Source organism: Pan paniscus, chromosome 4 (assembly GCF_029289425.2).
Source record: "Pan paniscus chromosome 4, NHGRI_mPanPan1-v2.0_pri, whole genome shotgun sequence".
NCBI lineage: Eukaryota > Metazoa > Chordata > Mammalia > Primates > Hominidae > Pan > Pan paniscus.
The window spans coordinates 24,279,414-24,303,649 of record NC_073253.2 but is presented as its reverse complement, the minus strand read 5'-3'; the positions used below and the strand labels follow the sequence as shown (position 1 = coordinate 24,303,649).

At 38.6% G+C, this 24,236-nt stretch overlaps 1 protein-coding gene across 3 annotated transcripts in view; it reads left to right on the top strand.

The window, feature by feature from the left end:
* The window catches only part of ADGRV1 (adhesion G protein-coupled receptor V1), a 602,883-nt gene that overhangs the window by 532,243 nt on the left and 46,404 nt on the right, over nucleotides 1-24,236 (top strand). For all 3 annotated transcript variants that reach the window (XM_003822773.3, XM_055112209.1, XM_055112210.1), the window contains one exon: nucleotides 8,701-8,822. In XM_003822773.3, coding sequence (XP_003822821.2) covers nucleotides 8,701-8,822 — 122 coding nt within the window. The remainder of the gene's footprint in view (nucleotides 1-8,700; nucleotides 8,823-24,236) is intronic.

The following is a 24,236-nucleotide window of genomic DNA, read 5'->3' as shown; positions in this document are numbered from 1 at the left end:
ACTTACTTATGCCAGACCATGTGCTAGGCACTGGGAATATAAAGATAAATAAGATAGACTGAGTTAGTGCACTTAATAACCTTAGTGAAAGAGATAGACACGTAACAAGTAATGACAAAGAGCTACAGGCATGAAGAAATACAGTGTGCTCAGGGTGCCTGGAAGACTAGAGAGCATTCACTGGGAAGTAGGCAGGGACTGGTGGTGAGGTTTATCTTTTATGATATGGGAGGCAGTTAAAGGGCTTTTAGCCTTTAAATGGCATGATCATATATGAAAATACATATAAACATGAACTTTTATATATACATACGTGTGTATCACGTGTATACATATGTAAGTTTTTTGGTTTTTTTTTAGACAGAATCTCACTGTGTCACCCAGGCTGGAGTGCAGTGGTGCGATCTCTGCTCACTGCAACCTCAGCCTCTGGGGTTCAAGCAATTCTCCTGCCTCAGCCTCCCGAGTAGCTGGGATTACAGGCATGCGCCACCACACCCAGCTAATTTTTGTATTTTTAGTAGAGATGGGGTTTCGCCATGTTCGCCAGGACGGTCTTAAGCTCCTGGCCTCCAGTGATCTACCAGCCTCAGCCTCCCAAAGTGCTGGGATTATAGGCATGAGCCACTGCACCCAGCCATAATTTTTTAAAAGATGTTTCTCTGGGCTGGGCACAGTGGCTCACGCCTGTAAACCCAGCACTTTGGGAGGCTGAGGCAGGCGGATCACCGAAGTCAGTAGTTTCAGACCAGCCTGGCCAACATGATAAAACCCCATCTCTACTAAAAACACAAAAATTAGCTGGGCGTGGTGGTGGGCACGTGTAATCCCAGCTACTCGGGAGACTGAGGCAGGAGAATTGCTTGAACCCAGGAGGCAGATGTTGCAGTGAGCAAAGATCAGGCCACTGCACTCCAGCCTAGGCAACAGAGTGAGAGTCCTTCTATGTAAAAAAAAAAAAAAAAAGATGTTTCTCTGGCCATAATAGGAGTAGGAGGGATGAATTGGAACAGACAGCTCTACCTACGAAGCTGTCAAAATAGGCTCACTAAAAGAGATGAAGTCCTCAGGAAAGACAATGTTCTAGGAAGGATTGTAGAGGACAAATTTCAGAGCAACTTAGAAGATGAAATAGACAAAATATGTTGACTAATTTGATGCAGCGTATGAAGGAAAATGGGGCATCGGGGTAAATCGGTGCGAATGGTGATACCAGTACTCAGGAGGAGGAAAAAGCGTGATGAGAAGGGGGATACTAAATTCAGCTGTGGAGGAACTCTGTTTGAAGTGGTTTGGGGATCTCCAGGCCTGGAGCTTAAGAGAAGTGAAGATGCAGATTCAGAAAGAGTTGGCCCTAATGTGCTTGGAGGAAGGTAACATTGGAGATTATTAATTTAGGAAGGATATCTTGATAAAATGAAGAACCTGGCACATCATAAGTGTTGATAGAGTCTAGCCTGCTGCAACAAATATTTGCAACCGTATCTGCAGACAGAGGCCAAAGGACCTAGAGTGAGTTTCTTATTATCTGAATGGGTTTTCAAGAGCTCTTTTGGAAGTGAGTTGGAGAACTGCTGAAAAGACAAGGAAATTCTAAAATTAGATCCGAATATAGAACTAATGACTAAGGGTTAGGAATGCCAGCTACCCAAATGAGGTGGAGGGTGTTTCTTTGAACAATTTGCAAACCCAGTATTTTTTTTTTTTTATACGGGGTCTCACTCTGTCACCCAGGCTGGAGTGCAGTGGCACAGTCAGCTCACTGAAACCTCCACCTCCCAGGCTCAAGAGAGCCTCCTACCTTAGCCTCCTGAGTAGCTGAGACTACAGGCATGCACTTCCACACTTGGATAATTTTTGTAGTTTTTGTAAAGACAGGGTTTTGCCATGTTGCCCAGGCTGACCCCAGTCTTTAACTTTGTTGTTCACTCTCCCATGCACAGTATCCTCATGGTGATTTGGCAGTTCTGTGAAATATGTGCCTTATTGCCTTCCTGTATGACCCTCAGTTTATTTGCTGAGAACAGTGGTGGCTGACTGCTGCGGAACTGGTGTTAATCCTTGTCAGGAAACCTCAAGGACACCAATATTTTCTCACCAAGAAAATATTCAGATCACGGAAACATCCTTGTCTCTAAGTATCTGTGAATTTCAGAATAAAGACCTATGTTTTAGAAATAAAGCTCTTTGATACCCTTTTGTTTCAATCTATCTTTCTAATTTAAAAATAATGTGTGTCTACTGTTGGAAATAGATCCATTAATATCTTTTTATTTAAATTTTTTTTTAAAATAGTTTCACTCTTGTTGCCCAGGCTGGAATGCAATGGTGCGATCTTGGCCCACCACAACCTCCACCTCCCAGGTTCGTGTCATGCTCCTGCCTCAGCCTCCCGAGTAGCCACCATGCCTGGCTAATTTTTGTATTTTAATAGAGATAGGGTTTCACCACATTGACCAGGCTCATCTGAAACTCCTGACCTCAGGTGATTCCCCCCACCTCAGCCTCCCAAAGTGCTGGAATTACAGGCGTGAGCCACTGCACTTGGCTGATATCTTAAATCCACATTTTTTCACAGTTGTGTTCTATGTTTTACATTGATGGGTTTGTTTTAGTAGCACATTCCAAATTGTTAGTATCAGAAGGTCAGTGAGGTAAAATTAAAACAAGTACTTTGGAAGATTGTAAACATAGAATAAATTTCACCTTCATATAAATGGAGTGTGATTTCCATAACAAAGCCGTTATTATTGTCAGTGGTGCATAGCAATAAAGCCAAGGCTGCAATTACAAAGAAAACAGATAATACAACACCATACTTTCTTTAAAAATGGCAGTTAAATTCATGGAAATAATATTTTTCACTAAAAATAAAGAGATGTGATGTAATCTCAATGGAATCTACTAACTCCCATGAGTAGACTTTCTTAATGATAGTAGCACTAATTGACGTATCCACTTGCTGGTTTGTTGTTTGTTGTTGTTGTTTGTTTTGTTTTCTTTGCCTTTCCAGAAGTAATTTCTTTCACTAAAACCTTTTCAAACTATTTTGGTTTTCACATTCGTGACTCCTTGTTAATTTAAGTATGTAAATTAAGTACTGTGATGATTTGATTTTTTTTTTCCTCCCTGCAGTGGAACTTCATCTTGACACAGCCTGAGTTACTTGGCATAGTCTTTTTTCTTTTTTCTTAATTGTAGTAAAATATACATAACAAAATTTAGCATCTTAAACCATTTTAAGTGTACACTTCAGTGTCACATAAGTACACTGACAATGTTGTGCAACTGTCACCACTATCCATGTTTCCAGAACTTTTTCATCACTCCAAACAGAAACTCTATATCCATTAAACAATAACTCACTATTCTGCACTCCTCCCAGCCCCTGGTAACTTCTGTTCTACTTTCTGCCTCTGAATTTGCCTATTCTAGGCACCTCGTGTGAATGGAATTGTTATTTGTCCTTTCATGTCTGGCTTGTTTCACATAACATTTTCAAGGGTCATCCATGGTGTAGCATATATTATAATTTTATTCCTTTTTAAGCTTCAGTATCTCAGTATGTTTAGGCTATTACAGAATACCCTAGACCAGGTAGCTTACAAACAGCAAAAATGTATTTCTTACAGTTCTGGAGGCAGAAAAGTCCAAGATCAAGGTGCCAGCAGATTCAGTGTCTGGCAAGGGCCCAGATTTCTGGTCCATAGATGATGCCTTCTTGGTGTGTCCTCACATGGTGGAAGGGGCAGGACAGCACCCTGGGGCCTCTTTTATAGGTGCACTAATCCCATTCATGAGGGCTCTACTCTCACAACCTAATCACCTCCAAGCAGTCCAACCTTCTAATTTTATCATTGGTGATTAGGTTTCAACATATAAAGATTGGGGGGACACAAACATTCAGAACATGGCACTGAGTAATATCACATTATATGCAAATAGTATATTTTATTTATCTGTTCATCTGTTGATGGACATTTGGGTTGTTTCCACCTTTTGGCTATTGTGATACTGCCATGAATATTGGTGTGCAAATATCCATTTGAGTACCTGTGCCTTCACTTTTTTGAATATATACCTACAAATGGAATTGTTGGATCGTATGGTAACTCTGTGTTTAACATCTTGAGGTTCTACCAAACTGTTTTCCACAGCAGTTGTGCCATTTTACTTCTCTATCAGGCATGCACAAGGGTTCCAATTGCTAAATATCCTCACCAACACTTACTATTTCTTGTTTTTTTGATAATAATCATTCTAGTGGGTATGAAGTGGTATCACTGTGGTTTTGATCTTCGTTTCCCTAATGACTAGTGATCCTGAGCATCTTTTCATGTGATTATTGGCCATTTGTATATCTTCTCAAAAGAAATGTCCTTTGTCCATGTTTCAAATGGATTGAATGGGTATTTTGTTGTTAAGTTGTAGGAGTCCTTTATTCTATATAGCACAGTCTTATATAGATACTCATTTCTTGGGTGCAACACTGTGTTTTTAGGGCCTCCTTTTATTGAGAACATTGGAATGATTCTGTTTTATCTTCACTAATTCACTCCTAAACGCAACTTGTTTCCAATATTACCAATTACAAATGCTTTCTTTGGTAAATATTGAATTATAGACAGCAGAGAAGTTATTAGTAGTTCATCAAATGCGAAATAACAGCTTAGGAAATACAAAACCAAAGTGATTTTCAATTGAATGGAGCACTGTTTTTCAGTTTGCCAAATGGAATTTATAGTCACTGTTTAACAACAACATGCCCCCCAACCAACTTTCATCACCATCACCCCCTCCCAATACCTCTTTCCTTTTGACTTAGGCCCTAAAGAGGGTTAAAGGTGCCTCCTCAGAGGCAGATTAACCATAAAGCTAACGTAGCTTAAGTTTCAGGTCCTTTCACCAGCCTTGGCCCCTTCCAAGATCCTGCACCTAATTACGGTTTTGTAACTTTTGTTTTTTAAAGAAGCCTCCCTAATATAAGCTTCAGGCCCACAAAATCCGGATGTGCCTCTGGATATGTTTCTTCTATCTGAAATCATCATCCTAATCATTGTTGTACTTCTGGAAGGCAAGCCTGGGATCTATTAAGTATGCTGAGTTATTTATGACTAGCTTTTTCCTTACGGAGTTTCTAGTCTGGGGTGCCAAACTACTATACTTTTCTGCAGAATTCCAGGAAAATATAAGCCATGGACATTCTTATGAGCCCCAGTATGCTCCCTTAGCTTCTCCACTAAGCTCTGTAAGCACATACCACTTGCTTTGCTCTAAGCACTTAGATGAACATGCAGGCCAAACTTTGAAAATTGGTTCCTAGTTGTTCATACAAAATGTGCATGTCCGCCCGGAGCCATAAATAGAATTTTGTTCTTACACAGTGGAAGAAAAGAATGCAGTTGCCAGACTTGATACCTAATCTTTGAAAATTTTGTGAGCACAGCTTAGGGGTTTTCTAAGTATTAGGGTATCTTGTCAGAAGTAAAAATGAGCCTTCTGGCCCTTTATCAAATTATATTATTTCATTAAATAAAAATGAATTTTTCTAAAAATTAAATAAATCTTAATGTATATTTTCTTGTCCTGCTGCAAAGCATTATGACAAAGAAATTATTCATCTACGTAAATCTTCTTGTATTAGTCTTACTTTCCCTGTACAGTTATAATAATAATTTTGACAATTTGTATATATTGCGATGAAGGGCATATATCAGCATGGTCCCTTCTAAAGCCTTATTTCTCTCTCTCAAAAAAAAAAAAAAGTGTTCGGGTTCCCTTTCTCCTCACCACTTCCCTTCTCCCTCTTTGCCTCCTCTCCTTGTTCTTTCTTTTTCCTCCCTTTCCCGAACAATTCCATCTACAGCCACCAGTTAGAACAGAGCAAGGTGTGCATCTGCAGGAAGGAGCCCAAGCCTCGGTGTCAGAAGCCAATCGTTGTGAGGAAGGAATCCATGTGAGGGGTGCAGTGCTGCCCAGCTGGAATTGTGGGACGCTGAGTGAGTTTGGGAGGCCACCTGAGCGAGGGAATGGGTAACAGCAATAGGAAGTTGGTTACATGCAGGGGAGTGGATCGAATCAGTAGATATATTAAGAATAATAAGCAATAGCGGGGTGCGGTGGCTCATGCCTGTAATCCCAGCATTTCGAGAGGCCGAGGTGGGCAGATCACCTGAGTCCAGGAGTTCAAGAATAATGAGAAGCAGATCTCTTACCAACACAGAAAAGTTACAAATATGGAAAGGGAGAAAACTGGAATTAACCCCGTGATGTTGGGTTGGAATTAGAAGCATTGAAATGAACTAATGAATTTCAATATATAGAGATAGATGGAGTAAAACAGATCTAAATGTGTTTGTGTGTGCATATGCATGTGTATCCTCTATCTACTGAGAGAGCTTAGGAGCAGCAACAGCAGTGACCATACCTAGCCCCAGATCACAGTTTCTAAATACCATTCTCCCCTAAAAGAAACCAGGACTGGGGCAGAGAATATTTGAAACATCTTGGGCCAAAAAGCAAACAACTGCTAGTAGAATGATGAGGATATAACCAAAGGCACAGAAACCATCTGAAAGGGCTCCCGCTAGGGACAACTTGGCATCGAAATAAACAGTGATAGTGGCCGGGTACCATGGCTTATACCAGTAATCCCAGCACTTTGGGAGGCCAAGGCATGCGGATCGCTTGAGCCCGGAAGTTCAAGACCAGCCGGGTCAACATGGCGAAACCCCATCTATACAAAAAGTACAGAAATTAAGTGGGCGTGGTGGCATGCGCCTATAGTTTCAGCTACTTGGGAGGCTGAGAGGTGGCAGGATGGCTTGAGCCCAGGAGGTCAAGCCTGCAGTGAGCTGTGACAACACCACCGCACTCCAGTCTGGGCAATGGAGAAAGACTTTGTATGACCCTATGTGAAAGAAAAGGAGAGGAAAAAGAAAAGAGAAAGAAAACAAAAAAGGAAAGAAGGAAGCAGGGAGGGAGGAAGGAAGGATGGAAGGAAGGAAGGGAAAAAGAAATAATAATGGATAATATGCTAAATAAGCAGGAACATATTAGTCTACATTAGAAGATAAATAAGTGGATAAATCAAACATTTGATAAGGAAAAAGATATTTACATAGTTTCAAAGAAATGCCACATATAAAACTTCTTAATTACACAGGGGAAAATGCTAACTTTACAGTGAAGAATTTGTGCAGCCATCATCTTAATCAAGTGGCCAAAATGAACATCTTCAGTAACGGGAAAAATTGAGTTCTTGCGTCACCTTATAGAATGCTGTAAGATGAACTCAGCATCCCTTCTGTGATTTCTAACGGCTTATAATCTAAATCTAATCACGAGAAAAATCAAATAAACTCAAATTTAAGGACACTGCAAGAAAAACTGGCTGGTAATCATCAAAAGTGTCAGGGTTACAAAAGTCAAGGACACACAGAAGACCCATTTGGGATTAAGAATCTACGGAGACATGTCAACTATACACGACTGGATCTCTGGATCTCTCTGCTAAAAAGGAAATTACTGGTATAATAAAATGGAATCTGAGAATGATAGTACTATATCAGTGTTAATTTCCTAATTTGATGGCATCATGTTTATGTAGGAAAATGTCTTTGTAGAAAATACACATTATTCAGAGGGTAATGGGGGATCAGATTGACAATTTTCAATTAATTCAGGAAAAAAAAATCTTTCTCATTGTACTCTACTTGCACGTCTTCTGTATGTTTGAGATTGTTTCCAAATAAAATTAAATTTGAAAATTGCTAAAGTTGTAAGCAACTGTTTAAATTTCCATAGTGGACGAGGATTTTAGGTGTTAATTGATGATAGTGGGTAAAGAAGGGCTTTGAGGTCTGTCATGAAAGTTGTCAGTGGTGTGGTCTACCCTGATGTCTTTCAACAGCTTGAAAATGTGTTTATTTGTGGCTGCAAAGATCCGATTCACTTTCTAAATCTTATATAACTTGTCATTTAAATATTAAGATCACCTCTATATGGTTATTATTCTAAAACTCAGATAGCAAAGAAAACTCAAAATAGACAAGTGGAAAGGGTAATAAAGTCCCTTGGCCCTGAGAAAATCTGTTCTGAAAACGTCTGAAACAAACTGCATTAGAACATGTGTAGAATAAGTTTAGTTGATCATTATGAATCAGTCACTTCATCTTTGCTCTTAAACTTACCAATAAATTTTGGTGTCTTCTCAGTCAGAAAAAAGATGTGAGTACAGGTTTTTCCAACACACACACGCGTGCGCATGCACACACACACACACACGCACACACGCACAATGTTACATAATTTCTGTTCTTAAGTGCCTGGTTGGAATATGCTAATTTCGGGAGCACACTACTGCCTGCCATTTTCTGGTGGAACAGTCTTTTAAGGAGATTTCTACAAATCCATTGTTGCTTTGTGGTACTTTCTGAACAGTCCAGCAGGTGGTAGTCTAGGAGAGGAACAGTTCTCATCCTCCCCCAGCCATCCCTGGGCCTACCAGCAGCCCCATTTGCAAAACAGAATGTGGACTCAGCAATGTGCCTTCTCCCCTCTGGCATAAGAATGGGATTTCCAAGGTTGTTCTCTCAAAATGGGCACTAGAATACCACAGAAAGAAGCCAAAAATAACTGTGTATACATGTGACTGTGCAGTATTCTGAAGCTCAAAAATTCTTTTTTTTTTATTTCTAGAAATTCCACTGATTTTATATCTCTTTGCTCTGATTTCCGTGACATGGCTTTGGGGAGGACTACACATGGCCTACAGACACTTCTGGATGTTGGTTCTCTTTGTCATTTTCAACAGTCTGCAGGTAAGCCTTACAATTTGGTAAGTGACAACATACATTTATCTTAATGAACACAAGGCATAGAATTTGAATATTAAAGAGTCAAGCATCCACACACAGGTGAATTTGTGTACACAATAACATCATATAGAGTTGTAAAATAAAATGATAGGAGCCTAAATCTTTAACATTTGAAATATGACTGGGATTCTAACTTGCTCATTATACAATTAGGGAAGACAAAATATTTATTCTCCTTCATTTTGAACATCGAAGTAACTACACAAACGTATTTCTTTTTCAGTAGGATTGATGTTTATCAACTTTGCAAATGGCAGTCATGTAAGATCAATGCACATATTTGGATTGTGGCTGGGTCTAGAAATTAGATCAATTGAGGAGTGAAATAGTGATGTTCAAGCAGTCTCCTCTTAAGTGTGATGCTTAGTGAAATGAGAGTGTTTGGTTCACTAAAACATGACTGACATCCCCTAAGTCCAGCAGTGCCCAGCTTAAATTAGTTTTATAAGCATGCTTGGATAACTAGAAATTATATAACTGCAGCAAAAATGAAAGCTGAGATTTTTAGTACTTTTGTTAAATGGAAAAATGTTGCACCCTGATATTAACAAATGGAACAAATGAACACATTTTCCTTGTTTTCCAAAGTGAAAAGATCTGTCCTAGACTAAAAGAATTTCTTAAATTTATTAAATTATCTCTAAATAGTCCTTCCTTTGGCTACCATCTTGCAAGGATCATGTGTGGCAAACACACAGACATATACACACTTTCAGAATTGTAGCATACAATTGAAATGTGACTCCAGTCATTTTTTAGGTTTGCACCTGAGCAGACAAACTCTTCAGTTAGATCATAGCTTACATGATGGTGCCTAATCAAGGATATTATCAACTTAGGAAGGGGAAAATACAAAATAATTAAAAGTTTAGAACCAAGTTTCTACAAGTTTCTATATAGACAACTGTCTGTGGTTATAGTTACAGGTGAGCACTTACTATTACCAGGTGGTAAAGAAGACAGTCCGGCCTCTCTGGGATCTGATGATTCAAAGACTAAACAATTAGCTCTAAGAATCTAGTATGGCAGGTGCCATGTAAACAGAGCATTTTGAGAGTGAGTAGGGGCCTGTTGACCATCAGGGCAGAGCCATCAGGGCAGAGGCTCAGTCTTGGTCACCTTTGGATCCCTAGGGCCTAGTGGAACTAAGAACAAGGTCCAAACTGACAGCCTGCAGGTGTGTTTTGCTTGGCAGACACACAATGTTATACAAAAGATTGTTTTAGATTTTCAAGTAGTTGCTTCAAACTTTTAAAATTGAGAATTTTCACATTAAAAACCTGAATTGCTGGCTTTTCTTGAAGGCAGTATTTGCATGGCAGCAATTTCCAAGCCCTGAGCAGACCTGATATACTTCATTCATTTTACTTGCCCCTGAGATTATGACACATTTAATGCTTATTAAATAATAAATGAGTGTATGGTTAGAGATGGGAATTTGAGGCAGAGAAAACTGTTAGCCAAGGCCGCAAGAAGGGAAAATGACTAATCTCGCCTAGATTAAGCAACGTGTTGAGAAGGAAAAAGAAAGGTCTTGCAATTAGAGAAGAAGTTGTGGGAGAGGAGACAGAAAGGGTAGATTGGTTTAAACGCCAGCTTTCCATGCTCGGGATGCTGAGCTTCAGTCTTTAAGCAAGGGGAAGCCATCGAAGTTGTGATTTTTCTTTGTTTTGTTCTAATTTTTTTAATTTTGTCAATTAATTTTTTTTTCATTTTGAATGGGATGACATGTTTGTACTGGAAGGATAACTGGAAATGTTTAGGAGAGGATATTGAAAAAAAGAGCAGCTCTAAGTAGGTAGGTTATTGTTATATTTCAGACTGTAGATGTTCTGGCAGTGTGCCTGGGAATAAAAAGTAGGTGACAGGTTTGACAGTTGTTACAGAGATAAACACTTTTCATTTTATTGTTTAATTGACACATAATAATTGTATATTCATGGGTACATAGTGACGTATTGATACATATAACATGTAGTGATCAGATTAAAAGAATTAGCATATCTATCACCTCAAACATTCATCATTACTTTGTGTTGGGAAGATTCAATATCCTCCTTCTAGCACTTTGAAACTATAAAATATTGTTAACTATAGTCATCCTGTAGTGCTATAGAACACAAGAACTTACTTCTTCTATCTAGCTGTAATTTTATATCTTTTAACAAATCTCTCCCTATCCCCTCTTTCCCCCTACCCTTCCCAGCTTCTAGTACCCTCTGTTCTACTTTTTACTTCTATGAGATCAACATTTTTTAGCTTCCACACATGAGTGAGAACATGCAATGTCTAACTTTCTGTTCTTGGGTTATTTCACTTACCATAATGTCCTCCAGTTCCATCTATGTTGCCATAAATAATATTGGGTTGATGCAAAAATAATTGTGATTTTTGTCATTAAAAGTAATGGCAAAAACTGCAGTTACATTTGCACCAACCTTTTCTTTTCTTCTTTTTTTTTTTGAGACAGAGTCTCACTCTGTCACCCAGGCTGGAATGCAGTGGCACGAACTCAGCTCACTGCAACCTCCACTTCAGGCTCAAGCGATCCGCCCACCTTAGCCTCCCAAGTAGCTGGGACTACAGGCACATGCCACCATGCCTGGCTAATTTTGTTTGTTTGTTTTGTAGAGACAGGGTTTCGCCGTGTTTCTCAGGCTGCTCTTGAACTCCTGAACTCAAGCAATCCACTCACCTTGGCCTCCCAAAGTGCTGGGATTATAGGCATGAGCCACCGCACCCAGCTATCGTTCTTTTTTATGGCTGAATAGTATTCCATTGTGTGAATTTACCATTTTTCCTGTCCATTCATTGGTTGTTGGACACCTAGGTTGATTCCACATCTTGGCTATTGCAAATAGTGCAGCAACAAACATGGGTGTGCAGACGTCTCTTCAATACACTGATTTTCTTTCCTTGGGATAAATGCTCAGTAGTGGGATGGCTGGATCATATGTAGTTCTATTGGCAATTTTTTTTAGGAACCTCCATACTGTTCTCCATAGTGGTTGTACTAGTTTATATTCCCACCAGCGGTGTAGAAGAGTTCTGTTTTCTCCGCATCATCACTAGCATTTATTTTTTGTCTTTTTGATGATAGTCATCCTAACTGGGGTGAGATGATAATTCACTGTGGTTTTGTTTTGCGTTTCCCTGATGATTAGTGATGCTGAGCATTTGTTCATATATTTGTTGGCCATTTGTATAACTGTTCAGATCATTGGCCTGTTTCATTCAGATTGCTTTTGCTGTTGAAATGTTTGAGTTCCTTGTATGTTCTGCATATTAATTATCTGTCAGATGAATAGTTTACAGATATTTTCTCTCATCTTCTAGGTTGTGTTTTTTACTTTGTTAATTGTTTCCTGCTGTGCAGAGGCTTTTTAGTTTGACATAATCCCATTTGTTTATGAAATAAGCATTTTATAAATGCTTCAGAACATTGGTCTAGGGAAAGATTTTATAAATAAGAATCTTTAGATTTTTATAATTTTATAAATAGATTCTTATTATATTTATAAACCTTTTATTTATATTTAATAGCCTGTAAAATATTTTATTTATATTTAATATCCTTTTATATTTATAAACCTTTTATAAATAAGAATCTATTTATAAAATTATAAAGTGAAGCATTTCACCTTGTTTTCTTCCAGTAATTTTATAGTTTTGGGTCTTACATTTAGGTCTTTGATCCATTTTGAGTTGGTTTTTGTATAGGGTGAGAGTTGGGGGTCTAGATTTTTTCTTTTGCATGTGGACATCCAGGTTTCCTAGCAACCTTTATTGAAGAGACTTTCCTTTCCCCAATTAATGTTCTAGCTGCCTTCTGTCAAAAATCAGTTGGCTGTAGATAATGTGGATTAATTTTGTGCTTCTCTATTTTGTTCCATTGGTCCACGTGTCTTTGTTTATGCCAATACCATGCTGTTTTGGTTACTATAGCTTTGTAGTATATTTTGAATTCTGATAGTACAATGCCTTCAGCTTTGTTCTTTTGCTTAGGATTGCTTTAGTTATTTGAGGTCTTTTGTGATTCCACACAAATTTTAAGGTTTTATTTTATATTTCTATTCCTGAGAAGAATGTCATTGGTATTTTGATAGGAATTGCATCAACTCTGTAGATTGCTTTGGCTAGTATGGTTCTTTTAACAATATTAATTCTTCTGACCCATGAGGAGCATGAGATAACTGTTAATGAAATTTGGTTAACCAATTAAATATAGGAAGGTAAAGTGTGACAGAGGAACATCACTTAGAAATTCCTGGTTTGAATGAATGGCTGGGCACTGACATCTTTAGTCCAAATGGAGATCACATAAATAGCAAGGTCTAGGGAATAAGCAGTGAAGTTGGTGAGATTTAGGAGACATTGCTAAATACTGTATACCAATGTTTTAGCAACTGGGTACAGAGATAAGGCTAATGAAAGAAATTGTTAATGAGTGATCAGAGAGCTAGGAAGAGAACCTGGATAGGGTTTGCAGTTGCTGGTAGAAAAGAAAGCTCAAGAGGATGCAATGCCTAACTCTGGCTAGTTTAGCAGAGAAGTTAAATAGGATGAGAACTGAGGAGCAATGCGGTCTACAGCTGTGGTTCCCAAACCGTTATGCGTAGCAGAATTCCATGGGGAGCTTGTTAAAACACAGATGATAGGCCCCACACCCAGAGTTTCTGATACAGTAGGTCTGGGTGGAGTCTGATCATTTGCATTTCTAATAAGTTTCCAGGTGGTACTGATTCGGCTGGTCTGGGAACTACAGTTTGAGAAAAAAAAGTGAAATAGAGACTGCAAAGAGAGAAAGAAATAGCTTAGGAAGGGAGGTTGGTTGGTTCAAAGGAGATTTTTTGGTTTTGTTTTCTCGTGACAAGAACCAACAAAGGAGAAATTGACATCTGGAGGAAAGATTTGTTGTCATGGCAAGATCATGGACGAGGCAGGAAGAACAGAAGAGATAGAGGGCTTCTCTGAGGGAGGAGTAGGAATATTTTGTTTTGTTTTGTTTTTGTTTTTGTTTTTGTTTTTCTCTGAGGCTGGGGAAAGAAAAAATGATTGGTGAACATGAAAAACTACTCTGGAGCTGAAAGTGTGGAATGTTGGCATTTGCATGTAATGCCCTCTCTTTTCTCTTAAAGGCAAGAGGCAAGGTCATTTGTTGAGAGGAATGGGTTCAAAGCATGAGATAAAAATTTTAAAAAGGTATGGAGCAGTTTCTAGACAGAACAGAAATAACTTAAACTATGTTGAAAGATCATCAAGAAATGGATTGCTTAGAGAGAAATCAGTGGGATCCAATGGAGATTAGACAACTTAAATCTGTAATTGAGCCAGTCAGCAGTAATTAAATAAATATAAGCCTTAGGATTATAATGATAGCCTGGGTAACCTATCAAATCACATAAACAGGAAAAGTTTATTGAGCTCTTATGGAGGTTTGTAAAGAAAGGAGGACTGTGGAACATAATAGTATATGTCACTGGTACATATAAGAAAAAATTTTGGTCTCTTTCTTTGAAGAACTTATTAGAAGCTAAGAATAAGTAAAAACTAAAAATATTTTAAACTCATGTTTAATGAGCTTAATTCAATCCAGGTGACATTACTGAAGCAGCAATGATTATTTGTACTACTGTTGGTTGTTACCTGGTGCACTGGCACATTCCTGGTACCAGGTGCTCAGTGAATCAGTCCTAAAAGTAATGCCTATTAAGAAACACTTGGAAAATATCCTTTCTCTGGAGTTTATTTTGGTTCATTTAACTTAAAAATCGCTTGAGGTATTCAGTTTAGGCATTTCCATGGAATATGGCTACATAGTATTAACAGTAAGATTTTTTAAGTATGTTCCATAAATACTTGTTTGTTTTTTTACCCCCTGAATGGCTTTCGTATTTCTCTACTGACTTTTATCAACACCTGTGACTATAAAAGCATATTATGTATCTTATACTTGCTTACTACATTTTGCTCAGAGGAGATTACTGACTTACTTTTTATCTAGATTATTATGATGTCATAGGTGCTCTAAAACTGATGATTGAAAGGGATGGTATTTGTATAGTATTCTGATCATTTTAAGTTTTTTAAAAAATATTTTTCAACACACATTCTAGAATCTGAGATCTCAGGATCTCTAGCCACCTCTGTCCTCTTTCTCTACAGTCTTTTTTTTTCCTTTGAGACAGGGTCTCGCTGTTTCTCCCAAGCTGGAGGGCAATGACGTGATCGTAGCTCATTGCAGCCTTGAGCTCCTGGGCTCAAGCAATCCTCCTGCTTCATCCCCACAAGTAGCTGAACTACAGGCACATACCACCATGCCTGGCTATTTTTTTATTTTTATTTTTTTGTAGAGACAAGGTTTCACTATGTTGCCTGGACTGGTCTTGAACTCCTGGCCTTGAGTGATCCTCCCACCTCAGCCTCCCAAAGTGCTGGGATTATAGGCATGAGCCACTATGTCTAGCCTGATTTTTTGATATTTAGTGTCTGATGCACTTTAAGTAAGAAAATCTTGATCACTTAAAATATTATCTAAAATATTTACCTAAAATTTATCACTTCCTAAAATTTCAAAGGTGAACTACCAAACTTACAATACATTTGCACATTTAGGAAAATGTATGTGAAGTATTTTGCGAAGCATTATGGATACAAATGCAAATGTAAGGTTTAAAAATCATCATTCTAAACGTTTACTGTTAATTTTTATTATTGAATACTCTTCTTTAAACGATAAGGACTTCTCGCCCAAGAACTGAACTTTTACTCAAATTCTTATTGGTCTATCCTTATTATTTACATTTTCTTGATAGTTTAAAAAATTAAACTGTTGGATATCAAGAGTGAGCAGAACATAGAGAATGAAGGTGAAAATGCCCTTTCAGTTTATTCAATCAGAATGGTTTCCAAATTCCAGTAGCTACTATATAACGTGTGAGCAAGATCATGATAATTGTATTTTTGCCACTTCCCCATGATGTGAGGTTAACAAATCCTGATTTTCACTGTGCTTTATTTTATGTCAAAAGAGGGACTCTGACTTCAAGAGAGAAGAAAAGTACTTTTATACTTACATGCCTACTGAGCCCAGATTCCAAAGGCCTTGGGGTTCTATGTTTCCTTAACACTGAATGGGCTTTCCAAGTGCATTGATCATGGTGGCTGCCACGGTGCAAGACTCACCTCCTGCCAGCTTTCCAGCCCCAGCAGGAAAGAGCTTATTCCTAGATAACAAAATCCTATGGAAGACCGGATGGTATCATCCTGGGTCACATCCCATGCAGGAACAAATCACAGGGTAACAGATACTCTGGCCGGGCCTGGGTCATGAACAGAGTCCAATAATGGAAAGAGTCAAGTTGGTTTCATAAAAAACCACATGGAATAGAATTCCTGCCAGAAGAAAGGATTCTCTGACCAACAGAAGGGGGCAACAGTGCTTGGCAGGCCAAAGTAACAGACGTCCACTATACTTACTTTCTAAATTTGCTTGTTCATTGATATAAGTTTGGACAAGGCCAATGACAGCTTCTGTCACAAAACTAGGAAACTTTATCAGTGTGATCTCAGTTTATTAGAATAGTACTTGTGATCTATCATATAACCAAATGTCTCTATATTGTCCACAAGAAATTCATAGGAAACTATGTTTAATATTTTTTATTTTCCCGTTCCATTAATCCAGTAACCTCTATTTTAAAAAAACTGAGTTGAGTTTGTCATTTCTAAGGGGATTCATGCTAATACTTATAGGTCATAAGTTTCTTAAACTATTCAGGCCAAGGTATATCCAAATTTATATCATCATTTATTGGTAATAATCACCTGGTTTATACTCAGCTGGTAGGCCCTGGCAGAACCCTATCAGTTAAAATATTGAAAATAGCTACTGTCCAAACCTTGCAGGTGTTCCAGGCTTCCATCCACTGAGGTTAGAAGCATCTCTAGGCTTCCTGACAGGGATCCTCCAGGATGCTAGTGCAGCGCTAGACCTGCAGCCATTCTGATTGGGCAATGCTTATGCCACACTCATTATTAAATATTTTGCATATCACTCCTAGCTCTAATTATGTGCTGAAATATTCTATTTTTAACCTGAACCAGTCAGATTCAGGCTGAAATACAGCATTTATTTCAGGTTTCTTCTAGGAGGTCTCTCACACTTACTATGTTAGAATTTTACTGACAATTTTCTCACATGTAGAGAGAATCCCATGTAAGATAATGAGAGTAGCCAGCAGTAATAGACATGAGCTGCTTGGAGATGCTAGAAAATACGTTTGTGGAGAAGGTTCATATGCATAGAAGCTTTCCAAAATCTGAAACGCATTCTTCTTGGAATGCATAAGCTGGCAAGTGAGCAGAGCTTTGCACAGTGTTGGGATATGACACTTCTCAGTATGTCAGTTATGAGACTGCATTCTCCAGAGTACTGTTTGACTGTTTCTCTGTGACTGACTTGTACATGTTCGTTTGTACAAGCATCTGGTCTCGAGATGTTCCCTGGCACGTTTTGAATCATTCCCTATTTCAGAGAGGGGAGTTACAACATGGAATTTGTAGCTAAAAATATATAGTCCATATTCAGACTTAAAGAGCCAGTTGGTTAAAATCATTTTCATTCCTATCCCCATGTCTTAAGCTGCTAAATGGTTGGGAAATAAGTGATTGAAAGATAGCAACAGTTTCTTCCACCTGTTTTTTAAAAATTGTTCTTTGGTGGTCACTAGAGTGTCTTAAACACATAAAACATTTCTCTTATTTAAAAAAACAAACAGTTCTCTCTCTCTCGCTCGCTCTCTTACTCTCCACCCCGCCCTGCCTTTTACCCTTTCTTTTCTTGCTTTCTATGTGTCTCTCGTTGCTATATGTTGAATTTCAGTTTTAAAATTAAAGCCATCTTTTATGAAGAGATTTTCCCAAATGAAAATAGTTTTTGAGGTATCGTAAGAAATGGAATGTATTTCTTTGCTCATAGAAATTATAGATTCCATCCCAAATGGAATATTGGATCAAATTAATAATCCCCCTTCAATTCCCACTTAGTATCCAGAAGGGTTCAGTGCAGGTGTCTGCTTAGATACAGTACATATTTAGTCTTGCCTGCTTCCTTTTGAGGATAAACAGCTCTTGGGAAATACACATTGTTAAATAATCAGTTACAGAGGACTAATTGTTTCAAGGCACTCCCTTTGCAGTTGCTTTCCAACAGCCAACAGTAATAAGAAATGTCACTTTGTTTCCATTGGAGACTAGCACATGAACTATTCATGAAGAGCGGAAAAGCAGTCTTCCCAGAAAACCCTGGAATAAACATGTAGAAGCCAAGGGAGGCTGGGACTCTATCATTGATTTGTCCCAGAGCCATGTCAAATTCAGTGAAAAAAAAATCATTACATTTGTTTTGTAGAGTGAGAATTCAGAGAGACTAATGAATGCCTCATGCGCCTTTCAAAACATCCCCAAAGGTTTCTATAACTTCACAAATAAATATATAGAAGCTGAGACAAGGAGGTGTACTTAAATTTTCTTAATCAGGTTGTGCCTCTCTGCCCCGTGTTCAGTAGCATCTGGGCTGGTGAAACACCTCTGTGTTTTTGAGCAACAAGCTAACTCCATTTCACAATGAGTGACAGTGTCTGACATTGCCTGCTCATTAGCCTGTTGATTGACCAGGCATAGTTCTTTAGATAGACTGCAGGATTTTCACTTTTGTTTCATCTGGGTTCTCTAAATAAGTGTCAAGGTCTGATCTGCCAGTAAACATCTTCCACAAATACAGTTTTAGTAATGAGGGGCTTGAACAGACTATACCTTTTCATACCTGGCTCCCTCCTTCCAAACAGGTGCCTCCATTTCTTCTGCTCTAATTCGTGCTATCTTTTAATCTTTTAGGTTTTTTTCCTGTGATTTTTCCATTTTCTGAGCATTCTATGATCACATTTATTGCATCTTAAACAATGTGTTAATAACATGCTTTTCCTGGGCTCTGTGAGCCTTTACTTTGCCTGCAAAAAGATCTAGCACACTCCAATACTTGAAAGAGCAAACCTACAAGATTTAAACTAAACAAGATGCATACGTCCTCTTTAAAAGAGTTTGGGAGAGCAAAGCAAATGACATTTGGGACTCGTTTTTACCTGGTCATTCAGATTCTTTGTCTTCGTGTTAACTGATAATTTTTTCCAGGATCTAAAACTTTATTCTTCTCTCTCATATTACTCAAATATTGGGGTGGGGAGAATACATTTTTTTTAAAAAACTTTATATGAATATTTTACACCAACATTTTGTAACGTTCAGCCATCAGATTTAGTAGAAGGTGCATGCAGTTAAGTGTCAAGCAACCTCTATTTTACCAAGCAACGTGAGTTATCCTCTTTTCAGAGGTGCTGATTTTGCCTCTAAGTTTTGTCCTAAGGATTGTGTAAATATATATGTGTATAAATAAAGTCTGTAAACTATGCAATATTTTACAAATGCAAATCATTATAGATGAATAAATGAGCAAAAAGAAGTGTTTATCTCAGGATATATATAAAGAAAACTGAGAGGCCAAAGAGCTGAGACTGTAAACCTAGTCTTTGACTCTTCTCCTATGGCATAGGCTCTCCCCATGAATGTTCACATTCACCCACAGGTATTTCCTTCGTGCAGATCCTGTAGCTCCTCTGTAACTACCATCACATTCCTTGGTTTGCAGTATAGATCTGTTGTATGTCATTCACCTGCTTTCAGATATGTACCAAATGCCTTTAGGCTCAAGCAGGTAACTTATATGGCTGAAATATGCTTATTGTGAGACTATAGGGATCAGTGGGGACTGCAAAAGAACTGGAGAACTCACACTTCTCCTAAAGACACTCAAATGCAAATGAAAAAAGCAAACACTGTGCAGGCCAAGCAAAAGCTGTTGCAGGCTAAATTTCCATGGATGGCAGTCAGTGTGCAATCTCAGGATAAGTTCAAATTTTTCCCTCTTAAGAGAATTTAATTTCTTTTGGAAGGCAAATTGAATATAGGCAGACCACCTTGATCCAGTAGAAAATGGGTTTCCACAGCTCAAAGATTACCTTCCCATTGAGGCCTTCCTTTACCTCCTCTAAGAGAGTCAGTTGTTCCATAATTATAGTCCCTCAGTATATTCTGTATATATTCCTAATAAATCCTAGCATATTGTATCATTAGAAAAAGAAATAGGCTGGGCGCAGTGGCTCATGCCTATAATCCCAGCACTTTGGGAGGCCGAGGTGGGTGGATTCCCTGAGGTCAGGAACTCGAGACCAACCTGGCCAACATGATGAAACCCCATCTCTACTAAAAATATAAAAATTAACTAGGCATGCTGGCATGTGCCTTTAGTCCCAGCTACTCAGGAGGCTGAGGCAGGAGAATTGCTTGAACCTGGGAGGCAGAGGTTGCAGTGAGCTGAGATCACGTCACTTTACTCCAGCCTGGGCAACAGAGCGAGACTGCATCTCAAAAAAAGAAAAAAAAAATGCCAGGCGCAGTGGCTCACGCCTGTAATCCCAGCACTTTGGGAAGCCAAGGCAGGCAGATCATGTGGTCAGGAGTTTGAGACCAGCCTGGCCGACATAGTGAAACCCCATCTCCACTAAAAATACAAAAAAATTAGCTGAGCATGGTGGCAGGAGGCTGTAATCCCAGCTACTTGAGAGGCTGAGGCAGGAGAATCACTTGAACTTGGGAGGCAGAGGTTGCAGTGAGCTGAGATTGCACCACTGCACTCCAGCCTGGGCAACAGTGAGAGACTTCGTCTCAAAAACACACAACCACACAGAAAGATGGCTGGGTGCAGTGGGTCAAGCCTGTAATCCCAGCACTTTGGGAAGCTGAGGTGGGTGGATCACCTGAGGTCAGGAGTTCGAGACCAGCTTGGCCAACATGGTGAAACCCCATCTCTACCAAAAATACAAAAATTAGCTGGGTGTGGTGGCACACGCCTGTAATTGCAGCTACTCAGAAGGCTGAGGCAGGAGAATTGCTTGAACCCAGGAAGCGGAGGTTGCAGTGAGCCAAGATCACACCACTGCACTCCAGCCTCGGCAACAGAGCAACTCCGTCAAAAGAAAGAAAGAGAAGGAGGGAGGGAGGGAGGAAGGGAAGGAAATGGGTTTCAGGCCATGTAAAGGTTAACCAATCTATTTATAGTTTTCTCTCTCTTGAGACAAAGTGGAAATTTGTTGAGGGGACCCAGGACTCCAGTGAAAGCCTATTGTGTTTTGTAGAAACCTCCCCTCCTTGTCTCTGAACTGCATTTTTTCATTCCCCAATACTATGAGACTCTTGAATTCATTACTGAGCTTCTTAGCTTCTGAGCAGCTGCTTTCTGCTTAGTCCCCATAGCCTTTCCTCTCATGCACAGGCAGCTTCAGAAGTGGAACATGCTGTCATTTCCTTTTTCTTTGGAATCGTGGCCCCTCAAGTCTTGGCTGCCTTGGAGGACTTGAACTCTGTTGTTTGTCTCCCCAACCCTGTCAGATTCCTGCAAATCCCAGGCTGCAATTTTCTGTTCAGCTTCTAGGCATCTCACTGTGAACTAGAAAGTCCCTCAGAAGAAAAAACAACGCTGAATATAGGGCTCCCCAATAAATGGGTTTTGCTTCTCTCCAGGATCTTGGCCCCTCAACTACTGGCTGTTTTGAATACTCTCTGATGCCTTTCAACTCATTTTGTTATTGTTCTTGTTCTTGTGTTATTGGTTTTGTTCATGCTCCTATTTTTGTTATTGTGTAAGTGTGTGTAAAAACATTTTTCTCCAGTTTACATAGTTGTACTCAATGAGGTTAATCTGATATACACTACTCCACCAGAGCCAGCAACAAAAATCTCAATACATTTATTTCAACAAATTATATCTAATAATTGTTAACATATACTGATTGCCTACTAATAAATGAAGATACTTAGAGGTGCTGAAATTCATCAGATATTTAGTGGATACCTTTTAAGGCATATACTCCTGGGCCGGCATCCTAAGAACATCATGATGAGGAAGCCTGTGCATGCAACATCTTATGGTCAGCTGATGAACTGTACTTTTTCCATATATCACCAAAACTAAAACAATAAATATGGAAGTTGAGTAAGATCTCAGAATCTGTAATCCATCAATTGAAGATTGAGATTCAGAAATAATATTTCAGCTTCAGAATGACCACACCTATTTCACAAAACTGAAATAAAACAATAGGAAAAACAGACTGGCCGGGTGCAGTGGCTTATGCCCATAATCCCAGCACTTTGGGAGGCCAAGGTGGGCACATCACTTGAGGTCAGGAGCTCGAGGCCAGTCTGGCTAACATGGTGAAACCCCATGGCTACTAAAAATACAAAAATTAGCTGGGCGTGGTGGTGGGCACCTGTAATCCCAGCTACTTGGGAGGCTGAGGCAGAAGGATCGCTTGAACACTGGAGGCAGAGGTGGCAGTGAGCTGAGATCATGCCATTGTACTCCAGCCTGGGTGACAGAGTGAGCTTCCATCTAAAACAACAACAAGAACAACAACAACAACAGACTAATAACACAAAGGGCAACTGCAACTAAAGGTACATGCGCCAAATGGATAGCACTCCAGGAAACAGATCTGCCTTCTCAGAATATGGATAGAAAAATGTCAACTACAGTTCTACTGAAAAAAATATAAAGAGCATGAATTCAAATATCAACTGAACTTTCTTTTTAAACTCTTTAGATAGATAGGTCTGGGAAGTTTTATTTTCAGTCCTGCAGAATAAACCAATTCCATGTCACCATTTTCCTCTGCAAATATTTTAAATAATGTTCTCTTTACTTTGAGAAATGGCATGAACTAGCAAATTGAAAATACCTTGAAATACAAATCCTGTCTTATTAATTTTTAGTTTTGTGATTGTAGGCAAATTATGTAATTTCTCTGAAATGAGGATAGCACTACTTACTTTACAAGGCACCTATGGAAATCAACCAAAGAATGTGAAATTTCCAGCACTTAACTGGTGTGTATTAACATTAACTGCCTTTCTCTTGTCCCTAATATGATACCATACATGCATATGTGTTTCATGTAAGATTACTTCACATAGTGTATCATTGAAATCAGTTAGCAGTGTTTTCTCTAATTCCCTTCAGTTAGTCTGATTATTCAGTCTCTTCAGAAGCCCGATGATGTCACAGGCTGCATTTACTAAGCTACCAACTCAGTGATCTTATTTGTAAATAAGACCTCAATGTATGGGTGCTATATAAACATGAGGTAGACATAAAATCTGCCTGTTATATTTGTCCTTTGTTCCATAATTAATGTTTTGGGACATGTTGGGCCAGTACCATACTGTCAGTCTTGGAAACTCTCAGTTATAAAGTGGTAATATAGTCAAGCATTGCAAAAAGGGGGCCACTCCCCTAGGTGGATAATATTTAATTTGGCATGTGATACTTAGGAAGAAAATTGGTAAAATCAGGATTGGCTCATTACCTTCATAAAGAATTTTCAGGAAGTTTTGTCTGCATGTTGATTGCTAGAATAGGGAGTACGCAGAGGAGTACTATGCAGCGTCACCTATCAGGAATACAATTATTAGCTAAGACTAAATAATAGTAGGTAAGAAGTAGGTGAAGTGGAATGTTAAGATGGTCATTTAAAAAGGTTTGCAAGAAAAATCTAATATGTAAGCATTTGAGGAAAACAGAAGAATTTGAATTCATCAGAGTATTCCTCATAGCACAATTGATTATCAAATTTTATAGTAAAATTTTTATTTGGAAAATTTGTAATGTCAAAAATATAAAGTAAATTATACATAGTTTATTGTTTGAACCAATATCATAACACTGGAAATCTTATATTTATTTATTCATTCATTCAGAAACATTAATCTATCCAGACTATGTTCATGTATGTATTTGTAGACTGGTTATTCTATGCCCTCAATATATATTATAATAAAAATCAGAACAAGAACAATAATATTGATTAAGTGTTTATTATGTGGAATTGTACTTATTTCATTAAATCTTTGCAACAACCTGAATGGTAGGGACTTTTATTCCTGCCATTTTACACATGGAGAAACAAAGTCTTAGAGACTTTTAGGCAAGGTCACATACCCAATAACATATGAGCAGGGATTCTATAATCAGTTTCCTCATCACGCACTGCAACGCTGAAAGAAGAGTACCTTTTGTATTATATTGGAAACCTCAGTTTTGCCTTTTACTAAAACCATTTACTCAAATACTACACTGAAAATAATTGAATAACTGTACAATAAATAGCAACTCAAGAGACACAAATGATCACTTCATAGTTAAATGCTAAACTGATGATACTGACAATAATTCCCTATCACTTA